The sequence below is a fragment of the Nanorana parkeri genome, unplaced genomic scaffold, assembly GCF_000935625.1.
Source record: "Nanorana parkeri isolate BGI_ZX_2015 unplaced genomic scaffold, ASM93562v1 scaffold76, whole genome shotgun sequence".
Taxonomy (NCBI): domain Eukaryota; kingdom Metazoa; phylum Chordata; class Amphibia; order Anura; family Dicroglossidae; genus Nanorana; species Nanorana parkeri.
The window spans coordinates 2097785-2116177 of NW_017306344.1; the positions used below are offsets into that span (position 1 = coordinate 2097785).

The window sequence follows — 18393 nt, forward strand, 5'->3', positions numbered from 1 at the left end:
TTATTAAACCCAATTAAAATAAATGTAGCGCTTGTCAGACTTTGTGTGTATGTATATGTGCGTCCAGCAATGTTTCAGTGTCTTGTGCTATTTAAAGCAAAATGTCAAGTGTTCAACTAAATATACAGTTGAAATACATATGCTTGACCGTTATGTTTACTGTTATATCTGCAAAGGATTGCTCATCCTGCACAGCAAATTCTGAGTTTTAACTGCATTTTCTAAACTGCAGACGCATGTTCTTCCTGATGAAATGGACAGTGAATGTGCATCATCGCCTTTGTCCAATGAGCAGGAGGAATAGTAAAACCAAGTAAGAGAGGGATCTTAAAGTGACACTAAACTCGGGAGTTAAATCTTAAAAATGCACTCAAGTACATTAACTATTAACAATACTGGACCTTACTGGTGTATCACTCAGCTGTAGATCCTCAAATCTTCTCTGAATTGGTGCTGACACTGTCCTTCCTTCTGGAGGGTGGCTACTTCTGTTCCCCATGGTCCCCGTGTGTGTTGTAAAGTAGCCACCGCTCCAAGCTCACTCCTGTGATGGTCTACAATTTCACATTTAGTTTGTATTTAAATTATAATCTATCACTCTTCATTCATTCACACTGTTTAGTGATGGAAGAATCTGTTAGATAATTGAATGGCTAGCTTTACAGACTAGCAGAGGTGTGTGTATCAGAAGATCAGCTGGCCAAGATGACAAATTCTTTAGCAGGTTAAACAGTAAATATGTATTGTTCACTGCGCATTATTATTTTGATGCGCCAGTGTTACAAAGTAGCTGCGTGATGTTGTAGTGTCTGCTAACAAGCCTAGCATTGTCTCGTGGTAGCAGATTTAAATAAATATATTTATACCAAAGTTAATTCTAAGAAGACGGGTGCATGGAGTATTGGCAAAGGCATGTGGCCTGGTATGGTACAAGAAGGGGGCCACATGCTCATTGCCTCACAGTCTGCATGCCTGGATAAAAGGTGGACTCCACTCCATTTTCCCCCCTTTAAATAAAATCTACACAAAACCCCAATTCCAAAAAAGTTGGGACGCTGTGCAAAATCTACATAACAGAATGCAATGATCAGCAAATCACATAAAGCCATATTTTATTCACAATAGAACATAGAAAACATATCAAATGTTTCAACTGAGAAAATGGACCATTTTAAGAAACAAATAAGGTAATTTGGAAATTGATGGCAGCAACACGTCTCAAAACAGTTGGGACAGGGCAACACAAAGCTGGCAAAGTAAGTAATATTAGCAAGGAAGAGCTGGAAGAACATTTTGCAACTAATTAGGTTCATTGGCATCAGGTCTGTAACATGATTGGGTATAAAAAGAGCATCTTAAAGAGTCAGAGTGTCTCAACAGTAAAGATGGGCAGAGGTTCACCAATCTGTGAAAAGAGGAGTCTAAAAATTGTCAAACAATTTCAGAATAATGTTCCTCAACTTAAAATTGCAAATACTTTAAATATATCATCATCTACAGAAAAATCTCCAAAAACAAATCTACAGAAAAGATTCTGAGAATCTGGAGAAATTTCTGTGCGCAAGGTTTCAGCGAGTGACAACTCAGAAACTGGAAGTGAAATCATCTCTTCAGTGGGGAGGAGATTAGCCAATAAATGTTCGCTGGTCTCTCTCCCCACTACCCGCAGTCACCCGTGATGCTGGTCCTGGGCCTGCAGGTGGGGGAGTTAGCAGAGCTCAGAAAGCAATGTGGGGAGGCAGCTTTACCAGCTTCTGGAAGCGATCAGGCAGCCTGATTTACAGCCCTGTGATTCGCTCCCAGTGTTGACAGTTGGTTTTACACAGGTATAGAGGCGGGAGTCTGTTTACAGGGGCTTGATGCTGCCCACATATGACATATGATGGTGACAGCAAAAGGATTAAATACAAGAAGGAAAGTATGTTAACAGCAAGACAATTTAAAAAAACTATTTGAGGGCCAACGTTATTGTAGGCAAAGAGCTCATTTAGGGGTTCTACTACAGGAATGAAGACACTGCAGAGGATACCGCAGTGTACAACTGGCCAGCAATAGGCCAAGTTTCAATAGCAATTTTAGGCCCAAATGTACTAGAGACAAAGAGCATAGGTAGGGATTTCACCACAAGAATTTAGACACTGCAGAGTAAAATTGATTAGCAGCAGGAAAGTTGTAATAAGGGATAATAGGCCTAACTGGTGTTTTCCTAAATTTTATTAACAGAGATAAGGATGTGCATTGAAGCCGAGTGATATAATGTAGAGTGCTTTAGATGTTTTTGTTGTCACTGCTTTTCCACTCCACTTCTTGTAGTTTTTCTTTCAAATGATGCATAGGCGTCTTGCGAACAAAAGGCAGCCCCAGGAAAAGATAAACGGAAATAAGGCCCTCTTGACATAAAATAAAAATCCAGAAACCCCTAACAAAAGCTTACTTTTTGAATGGAAGCCTTGTTGCAGAAAAAAAGTTTAAAGCTATATTAGTTTGCTAGGACTGAGAATGCCTTGGATTATCCTTGAACCTTTGTCCAATCCAAACCCAAAGCTCATCACTAAAAGTAATAAAGTTATAGCAGAATCAATTGGCCCACAAAAATGTAAAGCTTGCTCCGGCCCAAAGTGAGCATAGAGGTGTAGCAGCTTAAGTTACTAATGGAACCAAGATCTCAGGACATCATTGTAAAGACACACACTGTGGAGATTGGATCATAATTATTATTATGTGTTTTTAATAAATTCTGTATAGTTAATCCCTTATAGCCAAGGAAGGTGCCATCTTAGCCTCTATTTGGGTTACAGTTGCCATGGTGCTGCACATCTGATCAGTTATGACACCAGCCTTTCGAGGGCTTAAAAGTTAGGTTGAGAGCTGTAATAAGTCCACTGGCAACCTTGACAGTTGGCATGCCTTAAAAGTAACTGTTTTGGGAGACATTAAAGAACACTGGGGTGAGGATGTGCCCATAAACAACACATCTACAGTATAATAGTCATGATGATGTGTAACAGCACAGAAGGAACAGAAGGGACATAAACCTGTCAAATAATAATAATGGAGCCTAAACTTATAATAGAAAAGGGTGCGTTTCTATTGCTGGCCTACTTAAAATGCTAACCCAATGATTCCCATACTTTGAGTCACTAACCTGAGACAAGTATGTAGTCAAGAGAAATCAATGGAAAGTCTTTCTGCATACTTAACCCAGGTCATTGAATCAAAGTAAATGAACTAAGAGGGCCAGAATGGCAATTAGGTAGGTAGGATTTGAGAATGAGAGCTCAGCAATGACAGCACCCATGTTTCACTTATGCCAACCGTCATGTTAAAACCAATCCTAAAAGGAAAGTGCCCTGCAATAGAAAAGGTAATATACAGGTGAAACTCGAATAATTAGAATATCGTGCAAAGTTCATTTATTTCACTAATGCAACTTAAAAGGTGAAACTAATATATGAGATAGACTCATTACATGCAAAGCAAGATAATTCAAGCCGTGATTTGTCATAATTGTGATGATTATGGCTTACAGCTCATGAAAACCCCAAGAACCCCAAATCCACAACCTCAAAAAAGTAGATTATTACATGCAATCAATAAAACAAGGATTGTACATAGAACAATATCGGACCTCTGAAAAGTACAAGCATGCATATGTCCTCAGTACTTGGTTTGGGCCCCTTTTGCAGCACTTACTGCAATTACTTTTGCACGATATTCTAATTATTCGAGTTTCACCTGTACTCATCTCTCCGTGTCTTCTACATCCCTAGTTCCAGTGATGCAGCCTCATCAGCATGTCAGATGCCTGTGTCCTCTGCTATAGTCCCATCCTTTATTTCCTATATCGCTACAGGACACAGTAGTGAAGGGGGGGTTGGAGGCATCCGGAAGTGTTAAATGTTGAATAGTCTGCATCACTGGAATGGAGGTAGGAGAAACAGAGATGGGAGTAAGAACTCTTTTCTTGTAGGGCACCTTTCTTTAGCATTGGCTTTTACCCTGCCAGGGTATGTGTGCACGTTTTCAAGGAATTTTTTCCCCCCGCTTATTTATGTGGTGTGGATGAAGATCAGAGTGGACCTCATAGAGCCCGCTCTTGCAATTCTGCAGTAATATATTGTTCCCTTAAAATAGCGACATACTACTCAATATAAACAACAAATAGTCAGCCGGACCCATTGCAGAAAATGAAATGATGATAGCACAGAGAGTTCAGCATTTTTATAGCAACCACATGAAGAAATACTATTTCTAAAGAGTTCCGGTATTGAGTGCTCTGTAACAGGATCTAAAGGCAAGAAGCTAAATTGATAAGCTGCTAGGTTTAGAACTGGACCCCAACTGTCAGAAACAGCTGGTGACTTCAAAGCTGGCATTCAACAGACTTGCTGCTGGCTGCGCAAACTGTGCAGGATCAGCTGAAGGTCTGCCAGCAGTTTTTATGCCTAGTCTGATCGGAAAGTAGAACAAAGGTTTTAAGCAAACAACAAATTTGCTAGTAGAAAATGTCATGACATCTTCTGCTGCTTGATAAATGCTTTGAGCTTGCCCATTAAAGTGACAGTATCTGTGTAAAGCCACCCCACCCCGATCTTCATATAATCACCTTTCCAGTTGTTAAACCCAGAGCATAATACTAGCTGGGTAAGGAGCAACATTCAGGGTGATTTCACCTCTAGACCCCAACACCAGGTATTTTGGCGAAAGCCGTGATGAATTGGCAGGATAGCACTGGACTGGTTAGTAGCAGTTAGGGCTGCAACAACTAATCGACATAATCGATTATTGAAAAAGTTGTCAACTTTTTCAATAATCGATTAATCGGCTCCTGATTGGTTGGCCCTGTTCACGGCTTAACACACGCTGCTTGCCACACCTCCTCCCCCACCTCACGCTCGCCGCTGCCAGACCTGCCCGCATCCACGCTCCCGCACCTCCTCCGCGCCTCACGCTCACCGCCCGTCCAAATCCACGATCGGCACGGGGACGCGGGGAGAAGAAGTAAGGAGGAGCAGGTGTGGGGGGGATGACAGCCGCCGATAGACAGGCCCGATCTCAGAAACAAGTTGCTGGAAGACTGTTCAGGTAAGCCTGCACTCCCACCCACACATGGTGCTCTATAATGTATTGCTGGGATATGTATTCCTCTATAGCTGATGGTACATTGTGCTGTATATTATACAGAGCAATGTACCATCAGCTATAGAGGAATACAAATCCCAGCAATACATTGTACACTGCATGTATAATGTTTTGCTGGGATTTGTTGTACTCCTATATGGGCGGTGGTATTCTGCATTGCACTGTATAGAGGACTACAAATCAAGGAATACCACCAGCTATAGAGGAGTACAACAAATCCCAGCAATAATACATTATACAGTGGTGCAATGCCGAATACCACCAGCTATAGAGGACTACAACACCCAGCAATAGTACATTATACATTGCAATGCAGAATACCACCAGCTATAATGTACTATTGCTGGGATTTATTGTATTCCTCTATAGCTGGTGGTATTCTGCATTCATTGCTGTATAATTTTACACTTTTCATTTCACTATATTGTACACCACACTTTTTTTTTTCTTTTTTACTTCTACTGCTCCAAGCTTGCTCCTGTGATGGACTACAGTCTCAATACAAACTAGAAGTCCCATCACTGGAGCCATTTTTTAAAATGTATTTTATTTTTTATCCGATTAACCGATTAATCGAACTTAATAATCGGCTAACTAATCGATTTTAAAAATAATCGTTAGCTGCAGCTCTAGTAGCAGTGGGTTGAGGGGATGGGGCGGGGTTTAACACAGATATTTTGTAGACAATTTTATTTTAAGACGTTTCAGTGAACTAGCTCTGCACTTGTGGTCTGCAGACCAGAGATCCAAAGGGCGCAATGTTTACTGTTGCAAAAGGTTTTAAATGAACAACATAGTCCAGCTTTTACAAAAAAAATTATAAATGCACAAACAATAGTAAAAGAAAAAAAAAATGCAATGTTTTGTGGGCTCAGGTACAAAAACATTCACAACTGTGATCAGTGGAGCAATGATCTGGGTCCTGCATACTCATCCTCCTAGGCCCTTGCCTGGACGGGGGCACAGACGTGAGGAAGTATGAATAAACTACAAGTGTGGTGATGTCACCTCACTTGTACTCCATGGAGAACCTAAATGTTCCTCTGCCATGGTGACAGAAAGGACTTGCTGTCTCTGTGAATGGTTGACGTGGCTGTGTGGGCAGAGCAGTGTAAAATTCAGGAAAAAAAAAAAAAAGACAGCAGCCTGGGGGAAGAACCCCACATTTCAGGTGAGGGGGCAGGTTGAGGGTGGGGCATGTGACCATGTTTCATATTACATCCTAAATACGGGTGTAACATAGCTAAATATAGCCTTTAAATTATTATGTGCAATATTTTTTAATCCAATAAGTGTTTATTAAAGGTTTTTACAAACAGACATATATACATACACAGAGCCTAGTATCCAAGGCGGATAATTAGCCCGTAACATCATGAATTTGCATAGGATTACATGATACACAGTGTGTTATATGGCAATGGTATATTCGGGGTAAAACCTACACCTTCTACATGTGCAATATTTTAAATCTGACATTCTTGTTACATTGCAATTCCCACATAACAAAAATGAAATGTTCAGACTTAGCCAATGCTCATGGCAGATACTATGATTTTTGGCTGCATCGCTTTTCTCCACCTAAATAATTTTTAGCCATTTCAGCCATTCTAACTACTGGACCAATGGTTGCAAGCAGCTGCTTCTCGTTTCAATTTGGAAGGGGGCGGAGAAATCAGTGCTGGAAAGAAAGGATTTACCTTTACACACACACACTCTAATGTATTTTTGTAATTATTTTCTGTTGTATTTTTCCTCTTCATGGAGGTACCTGATCAGACTCTTCTTAGTGGTCTGTTGTTGGAGGAGATGACCAGGCCATGCTGGACTAGCTCAAACACGCTCTGTGAACTCCCAGGAAAACACAATGACATACACACAACTTATTTTGTAAACAGCCAGCTCTTTGGTATGCATAGAGTCAAGCATCTGTTGCAGTCTGTGTCCAATGGGGAGATTTATCTCTATTTTCCCTGGTGATCATAGTCAGCAAAACAAAAAGTGAGTTGTTATTAGAGAAAGAGGTGTGGGCAAATCTTCCAATGCGGATGAATGTTCTGAAGACAATTGTTAAGATGGAAATTCCCCTCACTTCAGGAAGAATACTCTCACTTCCCATTGCCTCTCCAAGACAGGAATTGAAAAGATCTTTTTTTTCAGCAGGACGCAGCAAAAAAAAGAAGGCGTTGTTCATAAATGGTCTATTTATGTTTTCACACAAGATTCATAAAACTTTCACCCAAGATTTACACATTTTTCTAATGGATTGAATTGGAAAAGAATTTGTGAATCCTGAGTGAAAGTTTTGTGAAAAATCGCAGGTTAGATTCTTCACCTTAGACACAGTGATCACACGCAGGTTAGATTCTTCACCTTAGACACGGTGATCACACGCAGGTTAGATTCATCACCTTAGACACGGTGATCACACGCAGGTTAGATTCATCACCTTAGACACGGTGATCACACGCAGGTTAGATTCTTCACCTTAGACACAGTGATCACACGCAGGTTAGATTCTTCACCTTAGACACGGTGATCACACGCAGGTTAGATTCTTCACCTTAGACACAGTTATCACCTGCAGCCTGGGGCTTCTTAGCAAAAAAACCTGCAGATGAACACTATTGCCTTCAAGCAGAAGTGGCAACGGGCAGTTTAAAAATGTAATAGTGTACAAAAGTCTGTTAAAGGGTTTCTAAATCCTCAGCTTTGTTTGCATATATCTATCTATGGCTAGCACGCAGTAGATTTAAGCAAAAAAACCAAACGCTTTAACAGCAGTGTAAGTCTATGGACGCATGCACCCACATGCAGATACCGTGATACAAGAAGTGCCAGCAAGGACAGCGGAGTTAGCGTTGGATCGGAGACCCGCACCAGCGCTGGAGGGACAGCTGAAAACATCAGGAAATAATGTTGGGGTGAGGGACACATTTTTTTGCCTTTAAAATTAAAAAACAGAAATGCACATACATGTGCATTTGTAAACTGATAAAAAGTTTTTAAAAAAGAAACCTACATACCAAGTACAGTGGGGCAAAAAAGTATTTAGTCAGCCACCAATTGTGCTCCCACTTAAAAAGATGATATGCTGTTAAACATATATAAAAACGATTTTAATATGCAAATTAGTCAGAGTTCTTGTCGAATTTAGTCTGGGCGCCTAGGCATCAACGATCTCTGGTCATGAGAGTTAAACACTTTGAGAGAAGAGAATAAAAACCACAGACAGACAAAAGTGTAATATTTAATGACCTCCTTTAATCCGGAATGTACATATACACCAAAGTGTAGCTGCCTCTGTATATGATTTCCACCTTAAAATAAACAAGAAATCAAGTATACGATAAACCATCTTTATACAATCGCTGTTAGAAAAATAACAAAGACAAAAAGCAGGCATTTGAATATAATAAACTCAAAGATGTAAAAGAAAGGAGACATTTATATACCTGTAAGAAATTTTTGCATTAGATGTGTTTATAAATGAAATGTTCCTGATAAAATAGGTTAAATTAAACTTCAGTTAACTCTTTCACTGTGGGAGAAACTAGCACTAACTTCAAGGCCTCTCCCACAAGGAAAAACAAAAAAGGTTAGCAAACAATATAAAAGAAAGTGTTAAAGCTACAGAAAGTGCAAATATTTCACATTCATATTTATTTCCCAGCACATATGGTAAATGGAGTTCTTTAGTTTGGAGGGGATTTGGTTGAGCTGATTCGCAAACAATACGAACACTACGAGAACATTTATTACCTAGAGGCCCTACATGCCAACACCCTGCTTCTCCTGGGAAATTGTCATGTCAGCAGCAAACCATCTTGCTAATGTCTATCTGCAATAATTAGGGTATATTTATATGCACAAATAAAAGCTTGACTTGAGTGGTTTGATTGATGATGCAACATAAATCAGCAGTAGCAAGTGAACTTTGGGGATAGTAAAAACCCCAAATCTGATGACTGGCTCCATCTGACAAGAGGTATGCTAAAAAGATGGAGGCGAGCAACAAGTTAGAATATTCTGATTTCAAAACCTGGTTAGGATATGGTCAAAACCCTCACTTTTTCCTATTTTTTAATGAACAGTCTTTTGTCTTGTTAAAATAAATGCGTGGTAAAAAAAAAAGTGAAAATTATATATCTAAATAATACTCAATTGCTTCTGACCTGAAGGAGAGGTTAACTCTCGAAAGTTTGTCTTTTAAATATGTTAGTCCAATAAGAAAGGTATCATTGCATACTACAATACTCTGTTTTTGTTTTTACATCTTCTCTACTGGACTAATACGGCTTACCCATTTACTATCTATCTATCTATCTATATTTGCCAATTGTGGCATTCATGTGTGTGTGTGTGTGTGTGTGTGTGTGTGTGTGTGATGCCACCATTGGCAAATTCTAAGCAGTGCAGTTTCACTTTACTGGCATCTTATATGTAAAGCAGAAATGGTAAGAGGCTATGTAATACAAGTATTTACATATTCTTAACCAGCAATAATTAGGCTTTAGAATAAGCCCTAATGGACCTCTGTAGCAGCAGGCAGTGTGGAGCAATTCAACCTCAAAATATATCACAGAAGTAGAGAACTTCAAGTCTCAGAACTCTCCTCTCTCCCTATACCCTCTTCTTTTATGTTTAATGTTAGAGATTGGAAGGCGGTAAGTCACTGCTGGCAGCGGGGAGCTAACCTACCAAGAGAATGTAAAACAGAAAAGCTTCTCCTGCAAATTGAGGATTAATTACTCCACAGTGGCTGCAGCTACAGGGGTCAGTTAGTTTATTTAGCGCTGTTTAGAAATATGTAAATATTTGAATGTCCAAAGTTCTATTTTTTATATTTAAAACATGTAGAAAGCTGCAATAAAACAGCACAAGGCTGGAGTTCTCAAACATGTTCTGAGCCTAACTGATGCACAAGTCCTTAGCACTGCTGCTCCCAGGCAGAATTTCCTGTTCAGTTTTCACAGTTCCCCAATGTACTAGTTCACTTGTCACATTAGTGATCAGTAATTATTTGTTGATGACAGAATACCTTAAAAGATGGTCTTGTGGGGATGTTCACAGTGTTGGATGAAAAATGTACTTGTTGGGGGGTGAATAGTCCAGTACTAGTCCAAACTGTACACAAGTAAACAAGAAGTAAACATGGAAATATAAGTTTTGAGAAAGGTTCCCACTAATGAAGTAGTCAAAGTACTGCCGCCAATTGTAACCAATTGCATTTTCCTATGCCCATTGCTGTATGAGACAAAGAGAAAAAAAGACATATTGTTTGCTGATGTCGGCAAAGACATATAGTTCTTCCAAAAGATAAGTTGCAATGTAAGAGGGCAGAGCAAAGAACATAAGTATCAACATTTGTACCAAGCACCACTTTACAGTTGCCTGTGCAAATGAAACTGGGACTCCTACATGTGGCTTCTGAACATTCTGTACTAACTGCAGTTATTTTATTAGCAAAGAAAGGTTACGGTACAATAAGTAACTTAATCGAGACCGGCCGAAGACTAGAATACATTTCGAATGCCAAGTCTGCCTATACAACGTTAAAGGGACAGCATCCCCTCAAACATAGAATCCAAGTTTACAAAATGAGCATGTGCTTGAGGATTTCTGCATCAAAAATTATGTTCACAATCAAACCTGTTTTATCCTGAAAACACTAGATGCAATGCATTAGTATAAGCAAATATTTTCCTATATAATCTAACTTCTATCCTGGAAGAACAGTTTATCTCTCCAACCAAAGAGCTATAAACGCATGTTGTCCTGAGCCTTGGCAAAGGAGAGAATGAACAATCAACTTAGCTCAGCTGCAACTGTTGTGCACTGTATTAAAAACATTCATTTATTAATGCACAGAAAAGGGGGCATGGTTCTACTGAATGCTGTATGGACTGCAGCTCTACAGTGAACCTAACTTGGTCTAAAAGTCTCTCCGTACTAATGGTACTGAAGGTTGGGACTTGTGTTAGTCTTCAAATCAAACCCTGCATCTCTGTGGAGCCCCCGAGGTCCTTGGTGCAGGCTCTGCATGGCAGTTTACCTTCCGCCCAGTACAGATAAAAAGGGTTATTCACAAAAGGGTGAAGTTTGAAGAAGGCAGGAGAAGTGAACAATCTAGGAAGACCTAGCTGAACTGGAAAGTGAGCTGAATAGGTGAACATATCCAAATCATCTATGTTGTCTTAGATTGTTCACTTCTCCTGCCTTCTCCAAACTCTACACCCTTTAGTGAATAACCCTGAAAGTCTTTCCCCTCCTGATATATTGAAGTCGAATTCCAGAGCCTCTACTGCCCCCCCTCCCCCCCTCTTAAGTTTTGACATTTGAATGATAGTGGCCCCAGCTTATTCTCAGCTTGCGTAGAAGTGAAGGACCCCCATGTTGCACAGGAAGATAGGAATTGGCTTGAAAAGTTTCCACAGCTGCTTTAAAAATGTTTTAAGCCTCAACAGGTTCACTTAAAAGTGAAGTTGCAATGAAATAGATATGGGGGAGCCATTACTGCTGACTTGGTTTTTATAGTTGAAGACTCCAGGTGCATTTGGCTATACTACCTAGTGAGTCACTGGCAGAAGTTCAGACTTGTCAGTCTTCACAGGTTGCATGCATATTCTGGTCCAGTAACTTACTAGAAGGCAGCCCACTACAGAAATATAACATTTAGTAGACCCTGCCCCACACTTCCCTACCATTTTAGTGGTTCCAAATGTACACCATCCAGATGCATAAGCATCCAGATGCATTAAAGACACCCTAAAAGGTCTTAGGGAGTGAAAGGGGGACAGGCAAACACACATTTTTCTCCAGCCTTCTCTGCGTGAAACATATGAACTATTACGTAATTATATCCATCTTGCCTAACATGCCCCCCTTAAAAGTATTTGTTTATCAATATGCTTTAATAAAACGGGACAACAGGAAAAAAAACAAAACAGGATTTTGGTACACAACATAAAATTGGTTTCTTGAAGTTCATTAAGGGAGACAGGAACAGTAGAATTCTGAGACCATTGATTATAGTTCAGCCTACAGGAGGAATTGGACATTGGCAAACTAAAAAGCTGTTGGCCAGGCAACTATAATGCCTCCCACAATGCTTACAATTTTTAGAAGAGCAGTATCAGGAGTACATCATAAACACATAGGGGTGGGACCAGTGTCCCCTTACAAACTTCAAGAAACTGAAATTAAGGAAAAGTACAAAAATCATTACAGGACACAGGATCGATAGAATTCTGAGACCATTGGGATGTCCAAATGCAGGCTAGCTGATGGGTGGGCAACACAGCAAACACAAATGCTAAGGCCCGTCTGAACGCGCTACAAAACGGCCTACGCCTGAAAAGGTACATGAGCCTCTATGCGGCGTTTTTGTTGCGCGTTTCCATTGGGATACAGCCAAGTAGCCCTCGGAAAGACGCGTTTGGCGTGCTTTTTTGAACCGCGAATCGCGGTAAAAACGTGCATTACGAAAGGCGCGACAAACGCGCATATTCGATACGCCTAGGTGTGACCACAAGGTAAAACTTAGAGGATGAGGGCCAAGTGGTCTTTGAAAATGAATAACCAGAGAGGAGATCTATCCCTTGAGGGTACTCAGAGTTAAATGTTGATTTGGAACAGATTGGAGAAAGGTTAGCAATGCTTCTCATGAAGCATTTCCTGGGATTCAATTTCTTTGCCTCACACCAGGCAAAGCACGCTTTTTAAGTGTGATGGCAGACCTTGCATCATGTGGATTTCCTAGCTTTAAGGAGTGTAGGAATAACAGAAAAAGAGGGGCCCCATCTCTTAGAATCTCAGCTTCAACAGCCATGCTGTCAGCCAATGACTGTGAAGCTGGGTATTAAAACGGGTCCTTGGGACAGAAGCTCCGGATAATATGGGAGATCGCACGTGGTGTCTGCCAGGAGTCTGTGGAGGTCTGAGTACCATGTTTATCTGGGCCAATTTGGGCCAACATAGTAGTACAACGCTAAGGGCACATGCTCTAAATGATCAGTAAAGATAGTTTCACATTTCTTAGACAACTTTTTCGTCCAAACCTCTAGTGTCATACAAATGGACCCTGCTAGGATAAACAAGGACTTGGAAAGGTTCTTCAGTCATGCCAACCTGGTCTTTAAACACCAACATCCTCAACAGGAACAGTCAGTGTTTTGTTAAGGCTGGGTGCACGATAGTAGCAGCCCCCTTCTTGGCAAATACCCCCTACATTGGGTATTAAGCTCAGCATGCGGGGGGATGAAAAAAATGATTGAAAGGTCTAGAAAAAAAATTGTTTAACCCAAATGTGAGGAGAAAATGCCTCCATCCTCCTAGACGCCTAGCAAAAAACTGAAGCAACATGGGAGTCGTTATACTTAGCTAGCCAACGGCTTTGTTTGCCAGTCTGCATCTCCTCCTGTAGGCAGCAGTGTAACCCAACAGCCTCAGAATTCTACTCATTCTGCGTCCCTAATGAACAACAAAGAAAGGTATTTACTGACGGCCATATAAGCAATCTGTTTGGGGCCACACTTATATGCTAGAGAACAGCTCATAAATGCCATTAAATAAGTAACAGTTTATATACAACATATAAAATAACTAGCAACTTGATATATTTTAAAAATACAGGACAAATGATGCTTGCCAAATTCTACTTGCGTGGCAATTTTCCTGTATAAACTAAAAAATATGGCCAAAGCACCAATGAAAGCATAGCAGTTTGTCTACAGATACAAGTTAAATATATATGATTTTTTTTTCTATTCTGGTACAGAGTCTTTATTCTAAATCTTTTTCCCTGCAATAAGTTACATCTCTCTTTAGGGTACATTGCACTTACAAAACATGGAGAGGGAAATTGTTTTTCCCACTAAGAAACACACAGGTCACTTTCATTGCACTCAGCAGCAGAATAGTTATTCTATTTTAGGGAATGTAAGACACTTGGGGGAGTATTCTATAGAAAGAAAAGGGAACTGTGAATGACCAATCAACTTTAAGCTGGCATTTCCCTCCTAGCAGGTTTGCCATTATAAAAGCCATATTGGTGTTTCCTTTTGTTAACTTATACAGAATACCGATGTTGGTGAATTCCATGAAAGCAGAAAGAAGGTTGGTATAGTAGAATTGGTTTCTGATTATATTACTCTTTTAAGCACACAGAACATGAAAAAGTAAAACTACAAAATGGGCACTGAAATAACATGCCACTTTCATTTTACTCTACCTTGAATTATTTCGAAGTACAGCTGAGAAACAACTAAAAAATAAAAAAAATCTAGCATTCATTTTGTGTGTCAAGGTCTTGCCTGAATTCTCCACTTCCACACCACTCAGCCCTATATGGAGCAGCCACGGTATTATAATTCTAGGCTTTGCTCCAAGGATTAGGAAACAGTCATGTGCAATTCCAGTTATGTTACAGGGTAGAGAGAGAGAGAGAGAGAGAGAGAGAGAGAGAGGCCTGTAGATCCACAGGGCTTGCTGGTGCAGAACTTTAATACAGGTCTCTTGACTGCAGTTATTTGGATTCAGCTGGCAGCAGCAGCACACATGCCTGATGCATGCTGGAAAACACCTGCCAGCTTATTGATATTTGAACACATTCAGTCCTCATTCTGATGCCTTTAAACAGGATGTGGCTCAGTTTCTGGGAATGCACGTGGCCATCTTCAAAAACACTCGGCATTGCACTATACTGGCAAGGGTAGGGGGGGATTATTATAGTCTGTATCCCTGTTAGATTACACGGACAAGAAAATAAGTGATGAAAGCTTTGAGGACTAAGGTGAATGGTAAAGGAATCTTCAGGATTGCAGGAAAAGTGGAGAAGTTCACAGGGGTATGAATCTGCCCAGTTTCATTTCCACATAGGTGAGCTGAGGGTCTGGTTGGGTCCCTGGTTAGCTGTAGGCTGTCCATATCCTCCCATGCTTCCTACTCCAAAAAAAGTCATTCCTGCCATCTGCTGAGACACCTTCAAAATAAAAGAACATTAAACATTATTTACATACAAAAATGTCCACTCATTCCAGATTTTACAAACACCGCTAATTAAAAAAAAAAAACAAAAAAAAAAAACACCAGAACCAAAATCTATCTGAATATTATGTACTGTTAACCACTTGAAGACCGGGGTGTTTCACCCCCTTCCCATCCAGGCCATTTTTCAGTATTCAGCGCTGCGGTACTTTTGACTGACGTTTATTCCGTCATGCAACGCTGTACTGATACGAATTTTACACCATTTTTTAGGGACAGAGCTTTCTTTTGGTGGTATTTATTCACCACTGGGGGTTTTATTTTTTACTATATAACAAAAAAAGTACCCTAAATATTGAAAAGAAACATGTTTCCCTATAAAATGTTATGAAACATTTTCACCCCAATTTTTTGGTATAATATAAAAGACGGGGTCACGTCGGGTAAATAGACACTAAACATGTCATTAAAAATTGCGCACGCCCGCAAATCGCAGAAAACGACCGCAACCAAAATTAGCCATAGGCAACACTTTAAACGTTTTTACCGCTCGTCAGTTTAGTGTTATCAGTGATTGATGGCACTAAAATTATTGCTCTCACTGCGACATTCGCGGCGATATGTAACATGTGCTGCATAATGGGCGCAATCGTCGTTCTCGCACATAGGCGCACCCGGCGCATGTTTGCATGTGTATGTGAAGGGGCGGGGGACTTTAAAACATTTTTTGTGTTATTTTTTTAAATTATTATTTGTGAATATTTTTTTTTAGCTTCTTTTTTTTTTTTAATGCTGTAATTTTTTTTTTTTTTACTTTTTTTAGACAACTTTATTGCTATAACATAGGGAATTAAGAAATCCCCTATGTAATAGCTAGTTCACCAAACAGGTCCTCTTTATGGAGACATCAGGGGTCTCCAGGACCTCTGATGTCACCTAGGGACCCTTCACAGAAGCTGATGAAGCAGAGAGCGGAGAGTGACACTGAATGCAGGAAGTGATGTAGTATACATCACTTCCTGCATTCGGGGACAGGAAGAATGATCAAAAGGGAAATCGAGTAATGATCTCCCTTTGATCTGTTGTTAGAGCGTCGCCGTGCCGGTCCCAGCCGCACCGGCCACATCGGATCACGGACCGGCAGCGGCGACGACGGGACATAGGTACGGGGGGGAGGGCCTGATTACATACAAGCCTGATCGCTTGTATGTAAACAGCCATCGCTGGCTGTTTAACTATGGAGTCCAATGTTTTTTGCACTGTTATATTGCTAATACAGGAGTACATATTGTAATGCAGGGCTCAAAATGAGCTACTAGCCAGGCCTTAAGAGTCACTAGCCACCAGTTGCCCCACCTAGCCCTTAACTCCGCCCCTAAACACACCCTCTTAAATAATCTTATAATTCTTATCTTACGATAGTTGCCGCTTGTAAGCGGCAGATTAGGGATTCCTGCATGAAGGAAAACACAAGTTCCTGACATATACTGTAGGTGTGAATGGGGCCTAATATACACATACACTAAAAGGTGTCCATACACCTGCCGATTATCGTACGATAGTTGCGAGTGATCCTGCGATCGTACGATAATCGGCAGGTGTATGGGCAGCGTGCGACCGCTTCTACTGTAAGGTCGTACAACTTTTGTCTTCCAAGCATGCTGGAAAACCTGTCGAAAATCGTACGATTTTTGGCAGGTTGGTGGCGTGGTCGTAAGACGAATGCCGCACTGCAATAAATCGGAAGCCCTCCCCTCAGCAGACAGGGCTTGCGATGATCGCAAGTACAATCTGCCTGTCCAAGATGGGCAGATCGTACGAGATTTTAATGACCTACGCCACGGCAGTGACTAAACCCACACACCCCCTATTTGCTCACACATCTCCTTGAGTGCCCACCACTCTCACCAGTCAAGGACCTACACCCATCAACCCCATTGCCGATTATTACGCACCACCATCCATCGGTAAGTTGCCCTGATTCTCTCTTTTTGTTTTATTCAGTTAATATATGGTAGTAGCGCTTCTGTACTTCCCTTTTCTTTTTTGGCAAACGGTCCGCATTTCTAGAAGCAGCACACCCATCATTCCTACCCACACCCAGATACCCCCACCCTAGTGTCAGCGCTGCATCCAGGGACAACTCTCCCAATTTTTCAGGTACTTGGATACCCAAATTTCCACTCGCAAAATGCGAGCAGGCGAGTGGAAATTTTGAGTCCTGTTGTAAATGTACTCCTGTAATCAAAAATGCACCATAAGCCTGTTATTTCACATAATAGAAACTGGGCGGGGCAAAGCTTGTCAGGATCCTCCACACTGGTCTCTCCACCCTGTGATTGACAATGCATGTTATGAGCTTCTGCGCATTCATGAAAACATACATAGGTGCAGCAGCTCTGGCCCTGCCTCCCCTCCACCTTCTCTCCACACCTTGCCGTCACACAGTGTGGGGAGAGTGCGCGAGCGCTTGCTACCAAGGACTCTGAGACTCTGCCTCCCCCTTTCACAAGTTAGCGTGCACACACAGAGACTTGTGAGTTTGAAAAAAAGCTGAGGGCGGGCCAGAAAACTTGCAGATTGAAGCTGGGTACAGGGCTGGTGGTGGCCGTTTGCTGGGTTTTGGGAAGAGGATATCGCAAGGTGTGCTGCGGAAATCTGCAATGCTGTTACTAGATTAAAAGGTAAAAGAGTATATTGATTTAGCGTTATGTCAGTCCTCTTTTCATTTTGCAGCACTTACCAAAATGTTTATACAATAATGCTCATAATCCTTTGATACACTGATCTCTATTTTATATATATGGTTGTATGCTATTAGGGTGTTTTTTTATTTGGAGCCATGCCCACCACTTTCCGCTAGCCAACAACACTGCTGCAGCCACAACCACCCTGAGATCGCTTTTAACGCAAGGTCAATTAAACCAATCATGTTACAGAGCAGGTACTGATCAACATTTAGCAGGTGGGGGAACCCTAATTATCTGAAGTTTTGTTGGGCCTACGAGCCATCTAACTGCAAAGTATGCACTATAGAGAATAATAATATGATTGCCTTGAAAACTAGTGGGAATGTGTCTAAACCGCAGACAATTCCCAGGATATTTTAAGGCCCTGCGTACTGAGCAAAATCGGGAGTGGAGCAGTAAAAGAGGCCTGTATGCCAGTGCAGTATCAATCTTAGATGCACCTGCTTAGTGCCAACATGTACATATATTATATATACATATACAATATATATATACACGTGTTGTGTGTATATAT

General features: G+C 40.9%; 1 protein-coding gene and 1 long non-coding RNA gene across 4 annotated transcripts in view; one reads left to right on the plus strand and one right to left on the minus strand.

Annotated features, from left to right (window-relative positions):
- The first annotated feature begins 302 nt into the window (after nt 1-302).
- On the plus strand, nt 303-9089 carry LOC108804848. The gene is made up of 3 exons (XR_001942379.1): nt 303-313; nt 8378-8383; nt 8727-9089. It is a non-coding gene; the product is annotated as an uncharacterized LOC108804848 (long non-coding RNA).
- Nucleotides 9090-14138: 5049 nt separating this feature from the next.
- Nucleotides 14139-18393, minus strand: part of SMAP2 (small ArfGAP2) — a 30784-nt gene continuing 26529 nt past the window's right edge. For all 3 annotated transcript variants that reach the window (XM_018576750.1, XM_018576752.1, XM_018576749.1), the window contains exon 10: nt 14139-15124. In XM_018576750.1, coding sequence (XP_018432252.1) covers nt 15008-15124 — 117 coding nt within the window. In that variant the 3' untranslated portion in view covers nt 14139-15007. The remainder of the gene's footprint in view (nt 15125-18393) is intronic.